The sequence below is a fragment of the Diabrotica virgifera genome, chromosome 10 (assembly GCF_917563875.1).
Source record: "Diabrotica virgifera virgifera chromosome 10, PGI_DIABVI_V3a".
Lineage (NCBI taxonomy): Eukaryota > Metazoa > Arthropoda > Insecta > Coleoptera > Chrysomelidae > Diabrotica > Diabrotica virgifera.
In genome coordinates, this window is record NC_065452.1 from 29,344,534 (window position 1) to 29,363,228 (window position 18,695).

The 18,695-nt window shown below is 37.7% G+C and overlaps 1 protein-coding gene across 1 annotated transcript in view; it reads left to right on the plus strand.

Moving 5' to 3' along the window:
- The window catches only part of LOC126893007 (procathepsin L), an 83,062-nt gene that overhangs the window by 36,628 nt on the left and 27,739 nt on the right, over positions 1-18,695 (plus strand). The window contains exon 4 of the mRNA XM_050662944.1: positions 5,586-5,721. Within this exon, the coding sequence (XP_050518901.1) occupies positions 5,586-5,721 (136 nt within the window). The remainder of the gene's footprint in view (positions 1-5,585; positions 5,722-18,695) is intronic.

Consider the following 18,695-nt stretch of genomic DNA (forward strand, 5'->3'; position numbering starts at 1 on the left):
TATTTGGTCAATTTTTTTTATAAAAAATCTTTTGTGTCAATTTTTATTTATCACATCTAGAGAAAAAAAATTGTTTATAACAAATTGACGAATATTTATTGTAAAAAGTGTCATTCAGATGTTAGTATTATTTATATATGCTACCCTAAACTAAAAGAAAAACCGTGAAATTGGTCAATTATTAACGAAGATATTGCAAATTACCACTGCACCACTCTTCATGCAGATAGTTTTCGTTTAAGGTCGCTACGAAAATCATTCTTTTTTAAGATATTCTAAAATTTTAACTCTACAATATGTATAAATGATGTATAAATGACATTGTTGAGTAGTAGGGTTGATATATAGATGTACTTATGCATTTTAAAATGTTAGTATTGATAAATAGACAAATTATGAATTTTTAAACTTTGAAAGGCTATCTAGGCAAAAAATGGATCTAGATTTTTTTTTATTTTGTAAGTATATCAGAAACTACCAGGAACACGAATATCGAAAAATAATTTAAAAATTTTGAATCCCGGCGATGTTATTAAAAAAACAAGTTTTAAACAAATTACACCCATTTCCAAACACCATTTTGGAGGGGCGTTTAATTGAAATTTTGATTTGTCAACACATTTGTCTAAAATATATATAAAGGCAAAAAAAATGAGATCTTAAAAACTTTTATACTCTATCGGCCACAACCGCGTTTTTGCAATTAAAAAAATGGGAATTTTTTATAAACAAATTAAATATCTCATAAACTGCTTAATATTTGTCAACCAATTGTTTTTGGATTTATACTGGTACCATAGTGCAACTTTTTCTGTAAAACAAAATGTTTCATATTGCTTATTTATAATGCAAATAATTTTTTTTTTGGAAATTTGTTTTTCAATTTTGATTTACAAATATTTAAATAAATTATGGGTCAAATTTAATTTAGTAAGTCCTATATAAAAGATTTTTTTCTTCAGCTTTGCAGAAAATTTTTTTAAAAACCTTTATAAAAACATGAATTACCGCAGCAGATAAAAATGTAAATTTTGTGCAAAAATTACCCATTTTTAATTATTTAAACAATGATCCCCTCACATGAATCATATACTTTCTTGAAAATATCTTTTGTTTAGACCTAAACTTTGATAAAAAATTTATTCCAACCTGTACGGAATTACATTTTGATTTTATTTTATTTTATTGGGCTAATAAGGATAAGAGTATTCATTCATTCACTAACGATGAAGCATTCATTATCTCATTCACAATGTAGCAGTCAAATCAGACAGTGTCAAAATTATTAGTTAGCCGCAGAGAGTAACAACTATGTATACAGAGCGAGTTTTATATATGGAAATACTCAATTATCTCGGAAACAGTTTGCACAAATTTTATAAATTTTGGTGGGTAAGGGTTTTATAATGCGGCCGATATTATAGTGGTAATTACATTGTTGTCAGATCTTCCGTTTTTCTGGAAATCTAATGAACTTTCTTATTTCAAATGGACCACCCTGTATATTTTTTGCGTGTTAAAGTCCTTAAGAAATACTGATTATTTTTCATATTATAGTATAGTTATAGTATAGAGTTTTTGGGAGTTATTGCTAAATTTATTACAAAAAAAATTTTCAACAAATTATAAAAATCAATTTTTTCGGCCCGGGTAGACATTATTTTAGGTTCTTTGGATCATTAAGAACAAAAAAGGTCTTTTGTATTTTTTCTCTAAAGTTAATCGTTTCCGAGTTTAAACAATTTAAAACTGAAAAAATTGAAAAATATGACCATTTTCAAGGTTCAAAAACACAAATAAAAGATAATAATTTTGAAACTTCGAAGTGCCTAAATTCAAGATCAAACCTTATTTTATCAGCTACCGATAAGTTGTATGGGCTTATTTCATTTTAAAATATTGTTTTTTAGTTGTTAATGCACCCCGATCGCCAGTCCCCTCATATACGCTTCATTAACAATTGAAGACCTTGGGGCCAGAAGGGGACAAGCCACAATTTCGTCAAAAATGAGTTAAAGTAGAAATCTCACACTCTAAGACCATATTAATGTCCCAAACAGTAAATTTCAGCTTTTTTCTCATAGATGGCGCCGCTGTAGTAAGTCCCGTTGAGCCACCATTACTTTATATTGTAACAGAAGGAGACAATCCACAGTAGTAATCAACATGGCGGCGGAACATTCCGGTGCATGTAAACGGAAAATAGACTTTGATGAGTTTGATTCTGAAACAAAGTGACCAAAATCCATTTTTAAATAAAAGCGAAGATGACAAAGACTACAGTTCATTTTTTAGAATATAATTTTATTTATACAAAAGGGGATAGGCCTCATATTTTTTCAAAAAATGTTCAAAAACTCAAAAACCGTTAAATAATAATTTGTGTTACTTTAATTGTGTATTTAATAATATATTTCCAAACGATTGTGGACCTTACTTCCGAGAACAATGGAAAAATTGGATTTCAGGATCTGAAAAGAAGTTTAAAATGGTGTTTTCTCCAAAATAATCTTTTGTGGCATGTCCCCTACTGGTCCCAAGGTCTTCAATTAAAAAACAATATTTTAAAATAAAATGTGCCAAAAATTCTTACGTCGAACTGATAGAAGAAGGTTCGAGCTTGAATTTAGATATTTCGTAGTTTCAAAAAGTATTTTTTTTTACTTGTGTTTTTGAACATTCAAAATCGTGATTTTTCGGTTTTTTCATTTTTAAATTGTTTATAACTCGAAAACGAATAACTTTAGAGAAAAATTACAAAGACCTTTTTTGTTCCCAATGATCCAAGGATCCTAAAATAATGTCTACCCGGGCCTAAAAAATTGATATTTATAATTTGTTTAAAACTTTCTTTTTAAATAAATGTAGCAATAACTCCGAAAATATGGTATCTAGGTATAGGGAATGTAACATAGAAAATAATCAGTATTTCTTATGGACTTTAAAACCCAAAAAATATATAGGGTGTCCCATTTGAAATAAGAAAGTTCGTTAGATTTCAGGAAAAACGGAAGATCTGACAACAATGTAATTACCACTGTAAGATCGGCCGCATTAGAAAACCCTTAGACACCAAAACATATAAAAATCGTGCAAGGCGTTTCCGAGATAATTGAGGGTTTCCATACATAAAACTCACTCTGTATGTATAAACGATACCTATACTTTGTTTCACGTCAAGAATAAAACATTACGCTTACGGAGATCAGTGTTGCCAAATCTATCGCGCACGGCTGGATACTCGACTGCCGATATACGATTCATTCTAGTCAGTACGGCGTGGCATCGGCGCGCTTCTATCGTCCGTAAGAAATACATGGGGCTATCTCCGCAATGTTCTATTCTTAACGTGAAATGCTCTATAGCCGTTTAGAGGTCCCGTCATTCGGGATGGCACTAATTTGCATATTATTGCACTTGTATAGAAGTCAAAATTTTAAGTTTCTCCTAAGCCATGCCTTGGCATTAAATAATTTCAATGCTCAGTAACAAAATTCTTCTTCTTCTTCTTCTTCTTCTTCTTCTTCTTCTTCTTCTTTTATATAGGCAGTACTGCCTGTTTTTCTTCAACGGTGCCTTTCATTCTGCCCCTAAATTGTCATTCCATCTTTTCCTTGAGCGTCCTATACTTCTTCTGCCTAACGGTGACTTGTCCCTGGCTATTCTTACTAGGTATCCTTGATTCAGACATCCAGCTTATGTGTTGATTCCACTCTTCTTTTCTGTTCTTTAATTGATTTATTTCAGTTTTATTTAAGACCTCCTCTTTTTGTGCTGCTGTCTCCTTTAGTGGAGGTTAGCGATAACACTGGCAAAGCTGTTTCTGTCCAATGCTGCTCTAAACAAAAATGTTGAATCAAGGCCGGTCCAGTCTCTGATGTTTCTAAGCCATGAAATCTGGTGCCTACCGGGGCCTCCTTTTCCTTCAATCTTACCCTGGATGATCAGTTGCGGGAGGTGGTACTTTTCAATTCTCATTATGTGCCCCAGCTAACTTTTCTAACTTTGATAATCTTTAGCAGCTCCCTATCTGTACCTATTGTCCGCAGAGCATATTGTCCGGTATTTCTATCGCAGGATAGAAGATCTCAAATCTCAGATATGCAGATGATACAACATTAATAACTGCATCCGAAGAAGAAATGTCCAGCCTGCTGCAGCTAGTGGAAGCTAAAAGCAATAGATGTGGTCTCAAGATCAATAAACAAAAAACAAAAATTATGATAGTAGATTATTCAAATTCACTTCAGACAACAGGAACCTTAGACCAGTTTGAAGTGGTTAACGAGTTCAATTGTCTAGGATCCTACATCAGTAATACAGGATCTTGTGAAACAGAAATACGTAGGAGAATAGGCATGGCCAAAAACGCTATGAGTCGATTATCGAAAATCTGGAAAGATCGCTTCTTGTCGAAGAACACCAAAATAAGATTAGTACGTGTCTTAATTTTTCCCATATTTAATTACGGATCCGAAACATGGACAATGAAATCGGACGACAGAAAAAGGATTGACGCCTTTGAAATGTGGTGCTGGAGAAGAATGCTTCGGATCTCATGGACGGAACACAGAACCAATCACTCAATCCTCCAAGAGCTTAATATTCAGACTCGACTTTCCTCTATTGGCCTCTCCACTGTCTTAAAATTTTTCGGCCATATTGCAAGAAGAAGTGATGATAATCTTGAGAGACTTATAATTTCGGAAAACGTTGAAGGGCGCAGAAGTAGAGGTCGCTCACCTACTCGATGGACGGATCAAGTACAGAAAGCCAGTGGAAAAACATTCTCTGAATCCATGAGGGAAGCTCAGGACAGAAGCCGATGGAAAGAGATAGTTGCTCGTATTATAGGGAATCACGACACTCAGCAATGAGGAAACGACTGAGGAGGAGGATGTTGAGTGTCCAGACCTCCGTTCCATACAAAAGTTACAAAAGTATTGACCATACATAGCAATGCAAAAAAAGGCATCTAAGGCTGATATTAATGCTACTGTTACAAAATAAGCTTTTCATTTTGATAAAGCCTTGTCGGGCTACCTCTACTCTTGCTCTTACTTCATGTTTATACTCAAGCTGATTGTTGAACCAGCAGCCAAGATATTTGTATTGGTTTACGTATTCAAGCTGTTAGTGGTTCATATATATTGGAAGAGGTAAATTTTTGTTCCTTGATATTTTCATAACTTTGGTTTTCGTAGTATTGATCTTCATCCCCATTTTTTCACAACTCTTAGTAACCCTATTTAACAGTATCTGGAGACTATGGTCCGAATCAGTCATTAAAACAGTGTCATCTGCATAGCGGATGTTATTTACTCTTTGACCGTTTATCCCGATTCCTTCTGAAGAGTGCGATAAAGCGTTCGCAAATATTACCTCAGAGTAGACGTTAAACAGTATCGGTGATAACACGAAACCCTGTCTGATACCTCGTTGTATTTCAATTAGCCTTGATGTGTTACCATTGGTCTTTATGATTGCTTAAGATTATTTTAGACCATCTTGGTTTATTTCAAGAAGCAATTTTATTTTTGGCATTTAGTCTGTGTTAACTATATAACAAACAATGTATATTTCAGCGAACAACAAATCGTGGACTGTAGTTTACCTTTCGGTAACTATGGATGTGCTGGTGGATCGTTGAGAAACACGTTAAGATATCTTGAAAAAGTTGGAGGCCTCATGGCATATAAGGACTACCCGTATAAGTCAAGGGTGAGTATAGAACCTGTTCTTTTTCATAGAGTTTAAGTTACTTTTGTATAAAAATAACCATGAACATCACTGATCCTATAATCATCCCGAAGTCTTCTTCGCCGTTCAGCGCTATCCTTCTTCTTCTTCTTCCTTCTGGTATGTAGGCTTTAAGCCTGTTTCTTCTTTAATATTAGCCTCCTAAATTGTTTAAGTTATTGCATCATCTTTTTCTTGGTCTGCCAATACTTCTTCGTCCATTTGGTGACTTTTCTCGTGCTATTCGTACTATCCTATCCTCTGCCATTCTACTAATGTGTTCTTTCCACTCCTGTTTCTGTTTTGTGACACTTCCATTTATGTCTTCTACATTGCATGCTCTTCTTATGTTTTCGCTTCTCTCCCTATCCAACAAATGTTTCCCTGATATTCGTCGAAGTATTTTCATCTCTGTTGTTTCTAGTAGTCGTCTCGTTTTAGATAAGTCAGGTCTTGTCTCCGCCGTGTATGTCAATATAGGCTTAATTGCTGTTTTATAGATTCTTGCTTTTGTGTCTTGTCTTAGGTGTTTGTTCTTCCAGATTGTGTCATTAAGAGATCCCGCCGCTTTACTTGCTTTTAAGCTTTGTTGTCGTACTTCCTCTTCAACATCTCATCATCACATTGTTTGATTTGCTTGTCTAGAAAATGCTTAGAAGAAATGCGTTCAATGTGCTTCCCCGTTTAGGATTTTGTCCTCTTCAGGGTTTGTAGTGAATGTGTAGTGTTGGCAGCAAAAGCAAACAGTCCGAAAAACACACTGGGGCAAGCGCCGTGTCCTGGTGTTCTTGGATCCTGGGTTATGCCGGACGGTGGTGTCCAGAAGGCTGAGAAGTCAACAGAGAAGAAAGTTTGATGGATTGTTGTTGGTTCCATAGACATTTACGTGTACTGTCCGTGCTTTGCTCTCGACCAGTCTCCCTAGAAACCATTGTACAACGACAGGCGAACCTGCGTCCCTCGTCGGCGGTCAGGAGGTGGCTTTGAGCGCAGCGTGGACAGTGTGCGTTCGAGTGGAGAAAATAGTTGCGGCTATTTTCTTGGGACGAACAGGTATAATTGTGCAATGAAGTTGGGAAACCGCAAAAAACCAACTTCTCCCTGTTCGGGGTAGGGAAGAGGAAATGTTAGAGGTGGGTACGGTAGGCTAACGGGGTAGCCTCAAGGATGTTTTCGTACTCCACCGGGAGTTCGTCAATGCATGTTTGCATTAGAGCGGACGGTACATGAATCTTTTTGCGTTTGGGCTTTCGGTGGAGTACGTGGCCGGAAGATGAACAGAAACATTTGAGAGATTCTTGTGTGTCGGAAGGGGGGCCGTTGATTACTTTGATTGTGAAGTTCCTGTTCAGAGAGTTTATTCTCTCGGTGATTTTGGGGGTGTTCGAGATGTTATGGATTTCGTTTGAGGGATATCGCCAGTGCTCATAGTTGCATCTACGCAAGATTCTACGTTCTGTCCTCAACAACCTCTCTTGTTTTTGTCTTGAACAAAGAGAGTAGATACATGATTTGTACTCCATGACGGGTCGAATAAAGGTCTTGTAAGTGTGAATGAGAGTCTTCTTGTGTGTCTTGCCAATTTTTCCCGAGAGAACGTTGAGAAGTCTGGCCCTGTTCCTTACCCTATCTAAAGTTGCCTTTAGATCTGCGTCCCAGTTGAGAGTCCTGGTGAACAGTACTCCCAAATAGTTCGCAGTCGGGCTAACAACAAGCCTTTCTCCCAACAGTCTCAGTGGATATTGGTCGTCTTCATTGGCTATGATTCTATTTGACACAGAAGGGGCGCGAAACACAATTGTTGTTGTTTTGTTCGCGTTCAGCGTGACTCTCCACTTACAACACCATTCGCCGACGCCGTCCAACAGAGCCTGGGCTCTTCTGAAGAGGAGTCTTGGGTTGTATCGAGAGGTTGTTGAGAGCAGAGTCGTGTCGTCTGCATAGAGAAACAGCCGAGTACCTGGGATATTTTGGTTAGTGATGTCGCTGTTGTAGATGATGTACAACAGCGGTGCTAGGACTGAACCCTGGGGAACTCCAGCTTGTGGAGTGAAGGGGGTGGACTTTTGATCGCCTATTTTAACTCTGACAGTACGGTTGTGGAGGTAGGAGTGTACAATTTTGGTAAATTGCAATGGTAGCCCGATGTCCAGAAGTTTCCGAACAAGCCCGTCGTGCCAGACCTGGTCGAAAGCCTTCTGCACATCCAGAAATGTGGCTATGGCGAATGAGCCATCGTTGATGGTTTGAGTAACTTTGGTAGTGAAATCTATTAATGCATGTTTAGTAGATTTACCTGACTGGAATCCGTATTGGAATTTTGGTATGATATTGTGGTTTTCGAGAAAGTCATTGAGCCTCTCTTTTAGGATTAGCTCAAGAACTTTACCCAGAGTATTGATTAATGAAATTGGTCTATAGGATTCCACGTCGGTTGGGGGTTTGCCTTTTTTCAAAAGCATGATGGTGTTGGCCACCTTCCAAGGAGTAGGAAAGTGGCTGTTTTTGAGACATGCATTGAATATTTTAGTTAGAAGAGGAATGATACTCTCTGGAAGTTTTTTGAGGCACCTTCGGTTGATGCCACCAGGTCCGGGAGCGCTGTTTTTGCCGATTTGGCAAAAGCTCTCCGTTTCCCTGTTTGTGAGGGGGTCCATGATAGGATCATAGACTGGAATGTAGTGGTTGAGAGTAACATTTACAATGTATTCTGTGTTGAATTTAAATATGCGATCAAAGTTCGGGTTATCTGGAGTTTGAAAATTGTTTTGAAGCGAATTTCTGAATGCTTCGGCTTTCCCTTCTGGGGAATTGACTATGTGATTGTTGACCAACAGATGGGATGGTTGAGATAGTTTTTGTTTTGTTAGGACTTTGAATTTTTGCCAGAATTTACCTCCGTCTCTGTAGTCCAGTTTTGAGGTAGTATCTTCCCACCGGCGAGCCGTTAGGACAGATATCTCCCTCTTTATCCTGGCACAGATCCGGTTGTACTCTGTTTTGATTAGTGGGTTTCTGTTGGCCTTGTATTGACGTAGAAGACGTCGTTTTTGTTGGATTTTGGCAATGATGTATTGTGGAAGTGCCGGTGATGTATAGGTTATTTGTTTGAGTGGAATTGCGTGCGTGATCGCCTCAGTGATGAGGTTCTCGATTTCGGTTGCACTGGTGTCGATACTATCGTTAGTGTCGAGTTCGCCTAACATAGGGAGATTTTGTGTGATGAAGTTTTGGAATTCAGTCCAGTTAGCGTGACGATAGTCTCTTATAGATCTTGGAGGGTTTGGTTGTTTTGGAATTAGTATGTCGGTGTCGACAAGAAGAGGTAAGTGGTCTGACGTTATTGAATCGCCTATGTGGCATCTATCCCCGAACCGATCCAGAATGTTACTAGTAACTAGGATGTGGTCGACAATAGAGGCCCCATTGGCGTTCAAAAACGTGAATTCAGTGTTGGTGATTCTTGAAATGGGAAGGTCTAGTAGATAATCCGTGAGGCGGATGCCTTCTGGGTTTAAACGGTGATCACCAAACTGAGTGTGTCTACAATTTAGGTCACCCATCAGCACGGCCTTGCTAAGCGTTGAAAAATACTCAAGCAAGTGCCTGCTGAGTGGCTGACCCGGGTGTTTGTAGTAAGAGACTATCGTGAGGGTTTCGTTATTGGGGATATGCACGTCAATTGCCAGGAAGTCCACATCAGGTGGACGAAAATTTTGTGGGAATGTGTGTGTGGTGTGCGGTATTCCGTGTTTCACGAGAATACCATTCCCACGTGAAACCTGACAGCGGCTTCGATGGATGATCGAATATCCTGCGAAGTGTGGATCGCTTTTCGACAGAGTATCTGTGAGTGCGAGGATCTGGATGTTGTGCTTCGACAGGATATTCTTGATGAGGGGTCTCTTTTTGGAGAGACCCTGACAGTTGACTGTGCCTAGGGTGAAATCCATAAAGGGAGGGTTTTAGTGGTTGGAGCGGAATGTCACCGTGACATTGCTCCCGTACCCGTGGACCACTGTCGAGTGGTCGTAGACTTGGCTAATTAGATTAGCCGTGATTGCAGCGATATGTTCGCGAAGTTCGGGCAACAGGTTCAGTAGCAGAGCAGTCTGAATTGACAGGATGTTTTTCGTTTCCGTTGGGAGTTCGAATGGAGGGAATGATCTTTCGATCGTTAGTGGCTGTATTTCGTGTTGGGCGGAGGGGATAGTGTGTCTTTGTGGACACTTGTTGGAGTATGCGGGGTGGTCGCCGCCGCAATTCGGGCATTTGGGTTCCTGCTGTTTGGTGCAGGCGCTGGATTTGTGGTTGCCGCCGCAGTGGGGGCAGACGAATGCTTTTTGAGGGCATTCGTCGATAGAGTGTCCGTTAATGCAGCATTTGCTGCAGTATTTTGGGGTGGGGATTGTAGGGTCGGAGCCATGTGGAAGTTCGGCATTGTAGATTTCGCCGTCGAGTGTTATGCCTCGGCTCAAAGCAGATGTGAATTTCTCCAAGGATTTGGTCACCACCTTGATCACCTTAGAGTCTTTGCCTGTTTTGTAGGCTTTGACTCTCCACAGTCTTTCGACTGGGAATTGTTGTTCGGTGAGCAAGTCGGTGACCTCCTGCTCAGAATAATCCACATCGATACCAGTAATGCAGAGGAGGTATGTGGGCTCTTTAGTGGAAGTATTTGCATTTCTGCTACGGCTGTGAACCGTAACCATGGTTTGGCCAGTTGCTGTGTGGATAGCTTTTTCTATCTCCCCTGCATTTATCGGATTGAAAAGTCGAAGGTGTGCAATGCCATGAGAGAGTACTTTACAAGAATGGATTTTGTTGGCTAAGAGAGTGGTGGCATTTATTTGCCGAAAGAAGGTGCGTTTGTTACACAGATCTTTTGGGAGATCTTTGATAAGATATTCGGACAGTGTAGGATCGTTTATGGCGTTTATGACATTTTGGTTTCTGGCTTGAGTTTTGGGGCGTGGATTGGCTGCGGCATTGGCATAAGACATTTGTCTTAGTTGTCTTCTTTGGAAGACGAAATCGTTGGGTTCAGGATTGTTGGAAGCGCTGATGGATGCTTGTTGTTGAGAGGGTTGCTGTTGCGTGGGTTGTTGTTGAGATTGTTGGGGTGCTTGTTTAGACGGTTGGGTTGGAATTTTTGGTATAGCACCCTGCCTCTTCCGAGCGCTCTGACGCTGAGGACCAGCCTGTGCTGGTGTTAAAGGCGGAAAATCGTGTGCGTATCGCTGCAGAAGGGGGTTGGAGGCGTCGTCCCGCTCGATGCGGAGGTAGGCCTCGCGATACTTATCGCGGACGATTTGCATCTCCGCGCTAAGCGTCTCGAGGTCCAGCTCCGCCGTGACACGGTTGTAGCCTCTGGGTGGTGGTACAGTGCCTTCCTGTTGCAAGGAAGCGAACTGGTTGGCTGTAGTGGTGGCTGTATTGGTGGCTGTAGTGGTGGTAGTAGTGGTGGCAACGTTTGTCGAGGTCGTCGTCCGAGGACGAAGCGACCGGGTGGAACTGACGGACCTTACTGATGAAGGCATGACAATTGGGAGGATGCAAGTCTAGCGATCGGAGGGCACCTCAGCCTCAAGGTGTTCTGGGGGGTAAACCCCAGGGATAAAGGTGGCTTGTCCACCCCTCCGTGCTTTTCCGGCGTTAGACAGTGACTATATCTACCTGATGGGTGCAGTTTACCCTGCTGCTGGTGGGTCCCTCGTTGTAAGCCTTTTTCGCGGTTAGTTTGGCCCCCTTACTCGCACTTGTTCTTGGAGCCGTATGTGAACACTAGGTAGAGTTCGAGGCGAGCGAACTCGCTCGAGCCCAGGGCCAGAGTATTCCTCTGAAACCCCGCAATCCGTCTACCTTTTTGGTTTACACGGCCAAGCGTCGTTGGTTTTTCACACTGAGTCCAAACTAATCGCTTAGGGCTAACCGTGCGCCGCTTCTTCAGCACTTGGTGCTCTCAGGCTTCTCGCTGTTCGTCGGTAAGAGTGGGGTGTGCTAGCAGTGACCTTACTCTTCGACGACCGGATCGAGAATGTCAACATCTCCGTAACTGGTTATACAGGGTGAGTCATGAGGAACTGTACATACTCCTACCTCGTATAGAGGCTCCTATGGGGAATAACAAATGACCATTAAAAAGTGTCTGCTCCCCTTGTTTAATACTATACAGGGCGAGTTTCGCATTTTGACAGAAATTTTTATTCGTCATAATTTTTGAACGGTCAGATCGATGTGTCTCTTATTTGGTCAGTCGTTACACTATTACCACCTAATCAACTTATTTATTCAAACTAGAAAAAGTCAGGTCCGGCTTTAAAAAATTAGTTCGTTTGGGTCTTAGAAAAAATTTCACTCTGTATACGCTTTTTGAAAACTCTAATATAAATTTTACAAATTAGACAAAGAGGCAATTAAAATGGCGTATTTATTTTTTTCCCCACACGATTACTTAATTTTTTATAAAAAAATCAAATTTGACTATGAATTAAAAGTTTGGTAAAGTAAACCATAGATTTAAAAAAATATACTTTTATTACAAAAATTAATTTTTTTTTAACAAATATTTGATTTATATTACCACCTAATCAACTTATTTATTCAAACTAGAAATAAATCAGGTCCGGCTTTAAAAAATTAGTTCGTTTGGGTCTTGGAAAAAATTCCACCCTGTATACGCTTTTTGAAAACTCTAATATGAATTTTACAAATTAGACAAAGAGGCAATTAAAATGGCATATTTATTTTTTCCCCACATGATTACTTAATTTTTTATGAAAAAAAATGAAAGTTGACTATGAATGATAATTAAAAGTTTGGTAAAGTGAACCATAGATTTCAAATAAATTTACTTTTATTACAAAAATTAATTTTATTTGAACAAATATTTAATTTATGTTACCACCCAATCAACTGATTTATTCAAACTAGAAAAAAATCAGGCCCGGATTTAAAAAATTATTTCGTTTTGGTCTTGGAAAAAATTTCACCCTGTATACGCTTTTTGAAAACTCTAATATGAATTTTACAAATTAGACAAATAGGCAATTAAAATGGCGTATTTATTTTTTTCCCCACACGATTACTTAATTTTTTATTTAAAAAAACAAATTTGTCTAAATCGGAATTTTAACCTAAAAATGAAAAAAAAGATGAAATCACGGTTTAACTCGCTACAACGTTTCATTTAATTTTTTTTTCTGAAATTTTTACAGCACATATCTCTTACGATTGTGAAGACTATGACAATTGTTGTAGACTTTCAGTCTTCTTCTCGTAAAAGTTATGAATTTTTAAAAATAAAAGGTGCAGATTCGTGAATTGCAAAGTTAAATCGCAAAAATTAAGTGAAAAAATCTAAAATTTATCTATTTGATCACGTCTATGTTAAACTATAGAGTCCAAAGAGAAGTGTTATGGGGAGTTTTAGATCTAGACGTGTTATAGAAAAAAATGGTGAAACTTTTAATTGTAAGAAAAACGTTGTTTAATTTTTTTTTATTTTTGTGGTAAAATTGCGATTTTGACAATAAAAAATTAAGTAATCGTGTGGGGAAAAAAATAAATATGCTATTTTAATTGCCTATTTGTCTAATTTGTAAAATTCATATTAGAGTTTTCAAAAAGCGTATACAGGGTGAAATTTTTTCTAAGACCCAAACGAACTAATTTTTTAACGCCGGACCTGATTTTTTTCTAGTTTGAATAAATCAGTTGATTGGATGGTAACATAAATTAAATATTTGTTTAAAAAAATGAATTTTTGTAATAAAAGTTAATTTTTTTTAAATCTATAGTTCACTTTACCAAATTTTTAATTCATAGTCAAATTTGATTTTTTTATAAAAAATTAAGTAATCGTGTGGGGAAAAAAATAAATATGTAATTTTAATTGCCTATTTGTCTTATTTGTAAAATTAATATTAGAGTTTTCAAAAAGCGTATACAGGGTGAAATATTTTCTAAGACCCAAACGAACTAATTTTTTAAAGCCGGACCTGATTTTTTTCTAGTTTGAATAAATCAGTTGATTAGGTGGTAACAGTGTAACGATTGACCAAAATAAGAGACACATCGATCTGACAGTTCAAAAATTATGACGAATATAAATTTCTGTCAAAATGCGAAACTCGCCTGTATACTCGTATTATTAAACAATGGAAGCAGACACTTTTAATGGTCATTTGTTATTCCCCATAGGGGCCTCTATACGAGGTAGGAGTATGTACAGTTCCTCATGACTCACCCTGTATCTATTCCCAGATATCTACACCTTGCTTCCTGCTTTATTATTTTCCCATAAATTTCGATTTTACATCGTAGTGGGTATTTAGATGTTGTCATACATTTGGTTTTGGATTTGGTTTTTACAGTGCTATCCGTTGTCAGTAATTCATTTTCTCAAGATCATGGAGTGTAAAAGTTGACATTCCTCCTCATGGTGGTGCACCCTGGGTACCGCTGAATTGTCTATAGGCACGTATCCACTATGTTCGCGCTCCTCGCTCACGCAACTGCTCCTACGTTGGCGCTTCCGAGCCGAGCAACAGTGCGCGCTCCGCCTCGGCGCTCCAATCGGTGACGGTTTATATGTAGAGGAGCGCATGCCGTATCCATTGAAGCAGTTGCAGGGAGCGTGGAGCGCAAGAGGTTCGAGAACATAGTGGATACGTGCCTTAACATATTGAAAGCAAGATGATCATAGGGTCTCCTGACAACAACGCATTAAACTATGACGGTAAACGTAAAAGTACGTATCCATTAGGTTGGTGCTCCGTGTAGCAGCTCCACATAGTGGATACGCTCGGCAGTCCGTTCGGTTTATATGTAGAGGAGCGAATGCCGTATCCATTGGAGCTGCTACACGGAGCACGGAGCACCAACGTAATGGATACGTACCTTAACAAGCTCTTCTCAGGTTTCTTGACTAGAAATATTAGACTCTTTCCAGCTCAGGCCAATTCTTCCATAAAATCTTGTTACAGTTCTTTTACAGATATTATCCGTTATTCCTCTTCTTCTTCCGTCTGGCTGGTATTCGAGTGCCTGTCTGGTTATATTATTTTGATCTTTTCTTAGTGTATGTCCTACCAATTTCCATTTCGTCCTTTTAATTGTGACTGTTATTTTCTCTTCTTTTTCTCTTCTCCATTGCTTTGCGTTTATTTTTTATCAGGCCAGAATATTTTTAGGATTTTTCTCAACCATTTATTTATAAAGGTTTGGTAGTTGTTTCTTCCTGTCTCCAAGTTGCTTCATGCAATAATATAATCTTAATACTGCTGTTAAATATCTTGATTTTGGTTAATTCTGATCGGTGGCGCCCAAAATCCCGACAGCCAAAATCCCGACGGCCAAAACACCGACACGCCAGAATCCCGACATGCAACAATCCTCGCATGAGTAAAAATTCCGACCACTACATTTTGAATATTTATTGTTTTCTTTTCAAATGCAATACCAAATCATACTATAGAGTATTGAAATTGAAAAATTATTACTTACTAATAAGTACGGGTACTAATTATTATGTATTTTAAAAGAAAAAATTATTTAAACACTTCATTTTATAATATAAAAGCTATACTTACTGAAATGGAAGGTTGTAAGTGACATGATAATATCTATTATATGAAAGTAAACTTGAATTCAGGATTTGATCATACATATATTATTGCACTATATATTGGCAAAAAAAATAAATTCATATACCCATGTTAGAAATTTTATGTAGAAAATTAGTTCATATTAAATGGTAACTACTTTTGTTTAGTAACACAAAATAAAAACAGATGGCCATAAACAAAAAACAAGAAATAAATGTAATTATATGTTAAAAAGAAACTTATCAAACCTGTCGGGATTCTGGCCTGTCGGGATTTTGGCCTGTCGGGATTCTGGCGTGTCGGGATTTTGGCCGTCGGGATTGTGGCTGACGGGATTTTGGCTGTCGGGATTTTGGGGTAGACCCAATTCTGATATATCGCGTGCGTTCGAGATTTTTTTAAGGAGTTAAATGCACGTTGTGCCTTTCCTATTCTTTTTTCCATGATTGATCCCAGATATTTAAAGTTATTTATACTTACTTTATTTGTCTCTCATCTATTTTAATTTTAGTTTTTTTACTGTTCTTCTTTTAAGAGTTTGGGTTTGTCTGTATTTATCTTAAGACCCATCTCAATTTCGTCTGAGAACTGATAAGTCTGCAACTAGTTGTGCAAGTTCCACCTAATACCTGTTTTTTATCGCTTACTTTCTCCATGATCCAATTCTTTATTATTAGGAATAGTGTCGGAGACAGTACGCATCCTTGTTTAACTCCGTTTTGTGTGGCTATATTTCTTCCGCATGTTCCACTCTAGCTCTGTATACCTTGTAGAATAATCTGATCAGGTTGATGTATTTCATCGGTAGTCCATATAGTTTCAGAATCTTTCACACTTGCTCTCGAAGGCCTTTTCGAAATTAGTAAATATTATATTTATATTACTTTGCCGTTCGCTAGCTTGTTCCAAGATAATTCTTAGAGTACAATGGTGGATACTGGAACGTTTAGCGTGAAAGCCTCCTTGGTTGTTTCTTAGTTTATTATCTAGTTTCAATCCTTGCAACTATTTAGATCGCCCTTGTTTGGTATTTTAATGATTATACCCTCGTTTCATTGATTTGGTAGCTCCTCGTCGGACTATATCTTGTCTAAGAGTTTGTGTAACATTTCTACCGATTAGTTTGGTCGTCTTTGTTTATCAGTACGTCATCACTTCCAACGGCTGTGCCACTTTTTAGTTGTTTCTGTATGTTTTGTATTTCTTCTTTCGTACTGGCCTTAACAAGAACAACTAAAGAAATTAACAGAAATTAACAAGAACAACAAGACCAGAATTATAATGTCAACAGGAGAAACATAATACATAGAACTAAAAGTAGGAATCCACCTACGAGACTCACTCAGCCCATTGTTATTCAATATGGTGATGAATAAAATAATTCACGAAGTAAGAAAAAGACATGGATACCACATGGGAGCGCATAAAATCACGATAGCTATGCCGATGCAGTACTAATTACTGATAATGAGGATTACCTACAAAGGCAGCTCCATACCCTCAAGATCACAGCAAACAAACTTAATATGAGAATATCAGCAGAAAAAACTAAATGTATAGTGATCAGTAAAGAGCCGCGTAGATGCAAACTAGAAATAAACGGCAAAATTGTAGAACGAGTAATGAAATTTAATTACCTAGGAGTCTGTGGCGTACTGAGCATGGTTCCGCGGAACCAGGGCGCGGGCACCGCAGGGGCCCGCTCTGACGCGTTTTTTGCTTCTTTTGTCTCTAATTTGATAAAGGCATTTTGAACTATACAAGTATACACTAGGAAATGTAACTACTTAATAAATTTTAATTTTTGTGTGGCGTAAAGTTTGTAACATCAAAATAATGTTGGTATCTTTTTTTGGTTGGTAAAAAATAGTGAAAATCACCATCTAATTAGCATCGGAAATGAAATTAATCGTTACCGATGCACAAATTACCTACTTTATTTAGGTTTGTATTGTTTATAACATATGTAAGATTCGTTGGTTCAAAGTGCTTATTTTTGAAAAGGCTGTAGTTAAATGGGCTTAAACGAGTCACTAATCACGAGTGTATGCAAATTTTGAACAGCCATATCTTCTATAACCAATTTTTGTCTTCAGAAAAACAAAAAATCTAAAATATTCACAATGGTGAAACCTATATTTTTTTAATAGTTCAGATTTTTGGTATCACCAATAATTTTTAAGTTATTTTGAAAAAAAAAAATTTCAAAATCAAAAAAAAAACTTTTTAATTTAAAACCAAATTTTTTTCAAAAATGAGCATTTTGAACCGATAAAACTAATAGATCATATAAACAAAAGTCAAGTAACTTGTGAAGCGATAACGATTAATTTCATTTGGGATGCTAATTAGGGGGTGATTTTTACGATTTTTTTACCAAAAAAAGGGACCAACTTTATTTTGAGCGTTGCATACTTAATATTGATGCTAGAGACCAAAGAAAAACAAAAATATTTGTTTTTAAAACAAAAGTGCTTCATTTTTTGATTATTTCACGTTGAAATATTCGATTTGGAATTTGACGAATCAGAACCTACTTTTTATTACCTACAACTCTGCTCCTCCTGGGTCTACAGACTTCGTATATATACAACATTTTTTCACTTTTTTATAAGCGATATTTTTACTAACAAGATTTTGATTTTGACAAAATATATGATATATTTTACGATATATGATGATCTATATTTAATGTTTATTAAAAACTTTTGATATACAATGTGTATTTTTATTAGGCGGGCGGGCCCTCATCCCAACTGGAACCAGGGCCCGCTGATCTATCGGTACGCCACTGCTAGGGGTAGAGATCATTAGTGATAAGAATATAAGAACAGAGACCATAAGGCAAGCAGTAAAAGCAGCGAGAGTAAGCGGTTGCCTCCGAGAAACCATATGGAGAAACAAATATCTGACCACGGAAAGCAAAATGAAAGTATACAAGACAACAGTAAGACCAATCCTAACATATGCAGCGGCAGTGGCGTACTGACAGATCAGCGGGCCCTGGTTCCAGTTGGGATGCGGGCCTGCCTGCCCAATAAAACCACGCATTGTATATCAAAAGTTTTTAATAAACATTGAATATAAATCATCATATATCATAAATTGTATCATACATTTAAAAAAAAAAACTAAAAAGCTAATTTATATACATACCTAGTTCATTTTACTCACGGTTGTTGCTCCAAATTTTAAAGAACCGTTTGGATTGACATGAAATTTGACAAAACATAGCTAACATGTCAAATAAAAAAGGTGATATTGTGCCGATGTGTGATTTTGTCCGAGAGGTGAGTTTCTTCCCTTCTCGGGGGTGAAAAAACACACGTTCAAGATAAGTCCGGAAAT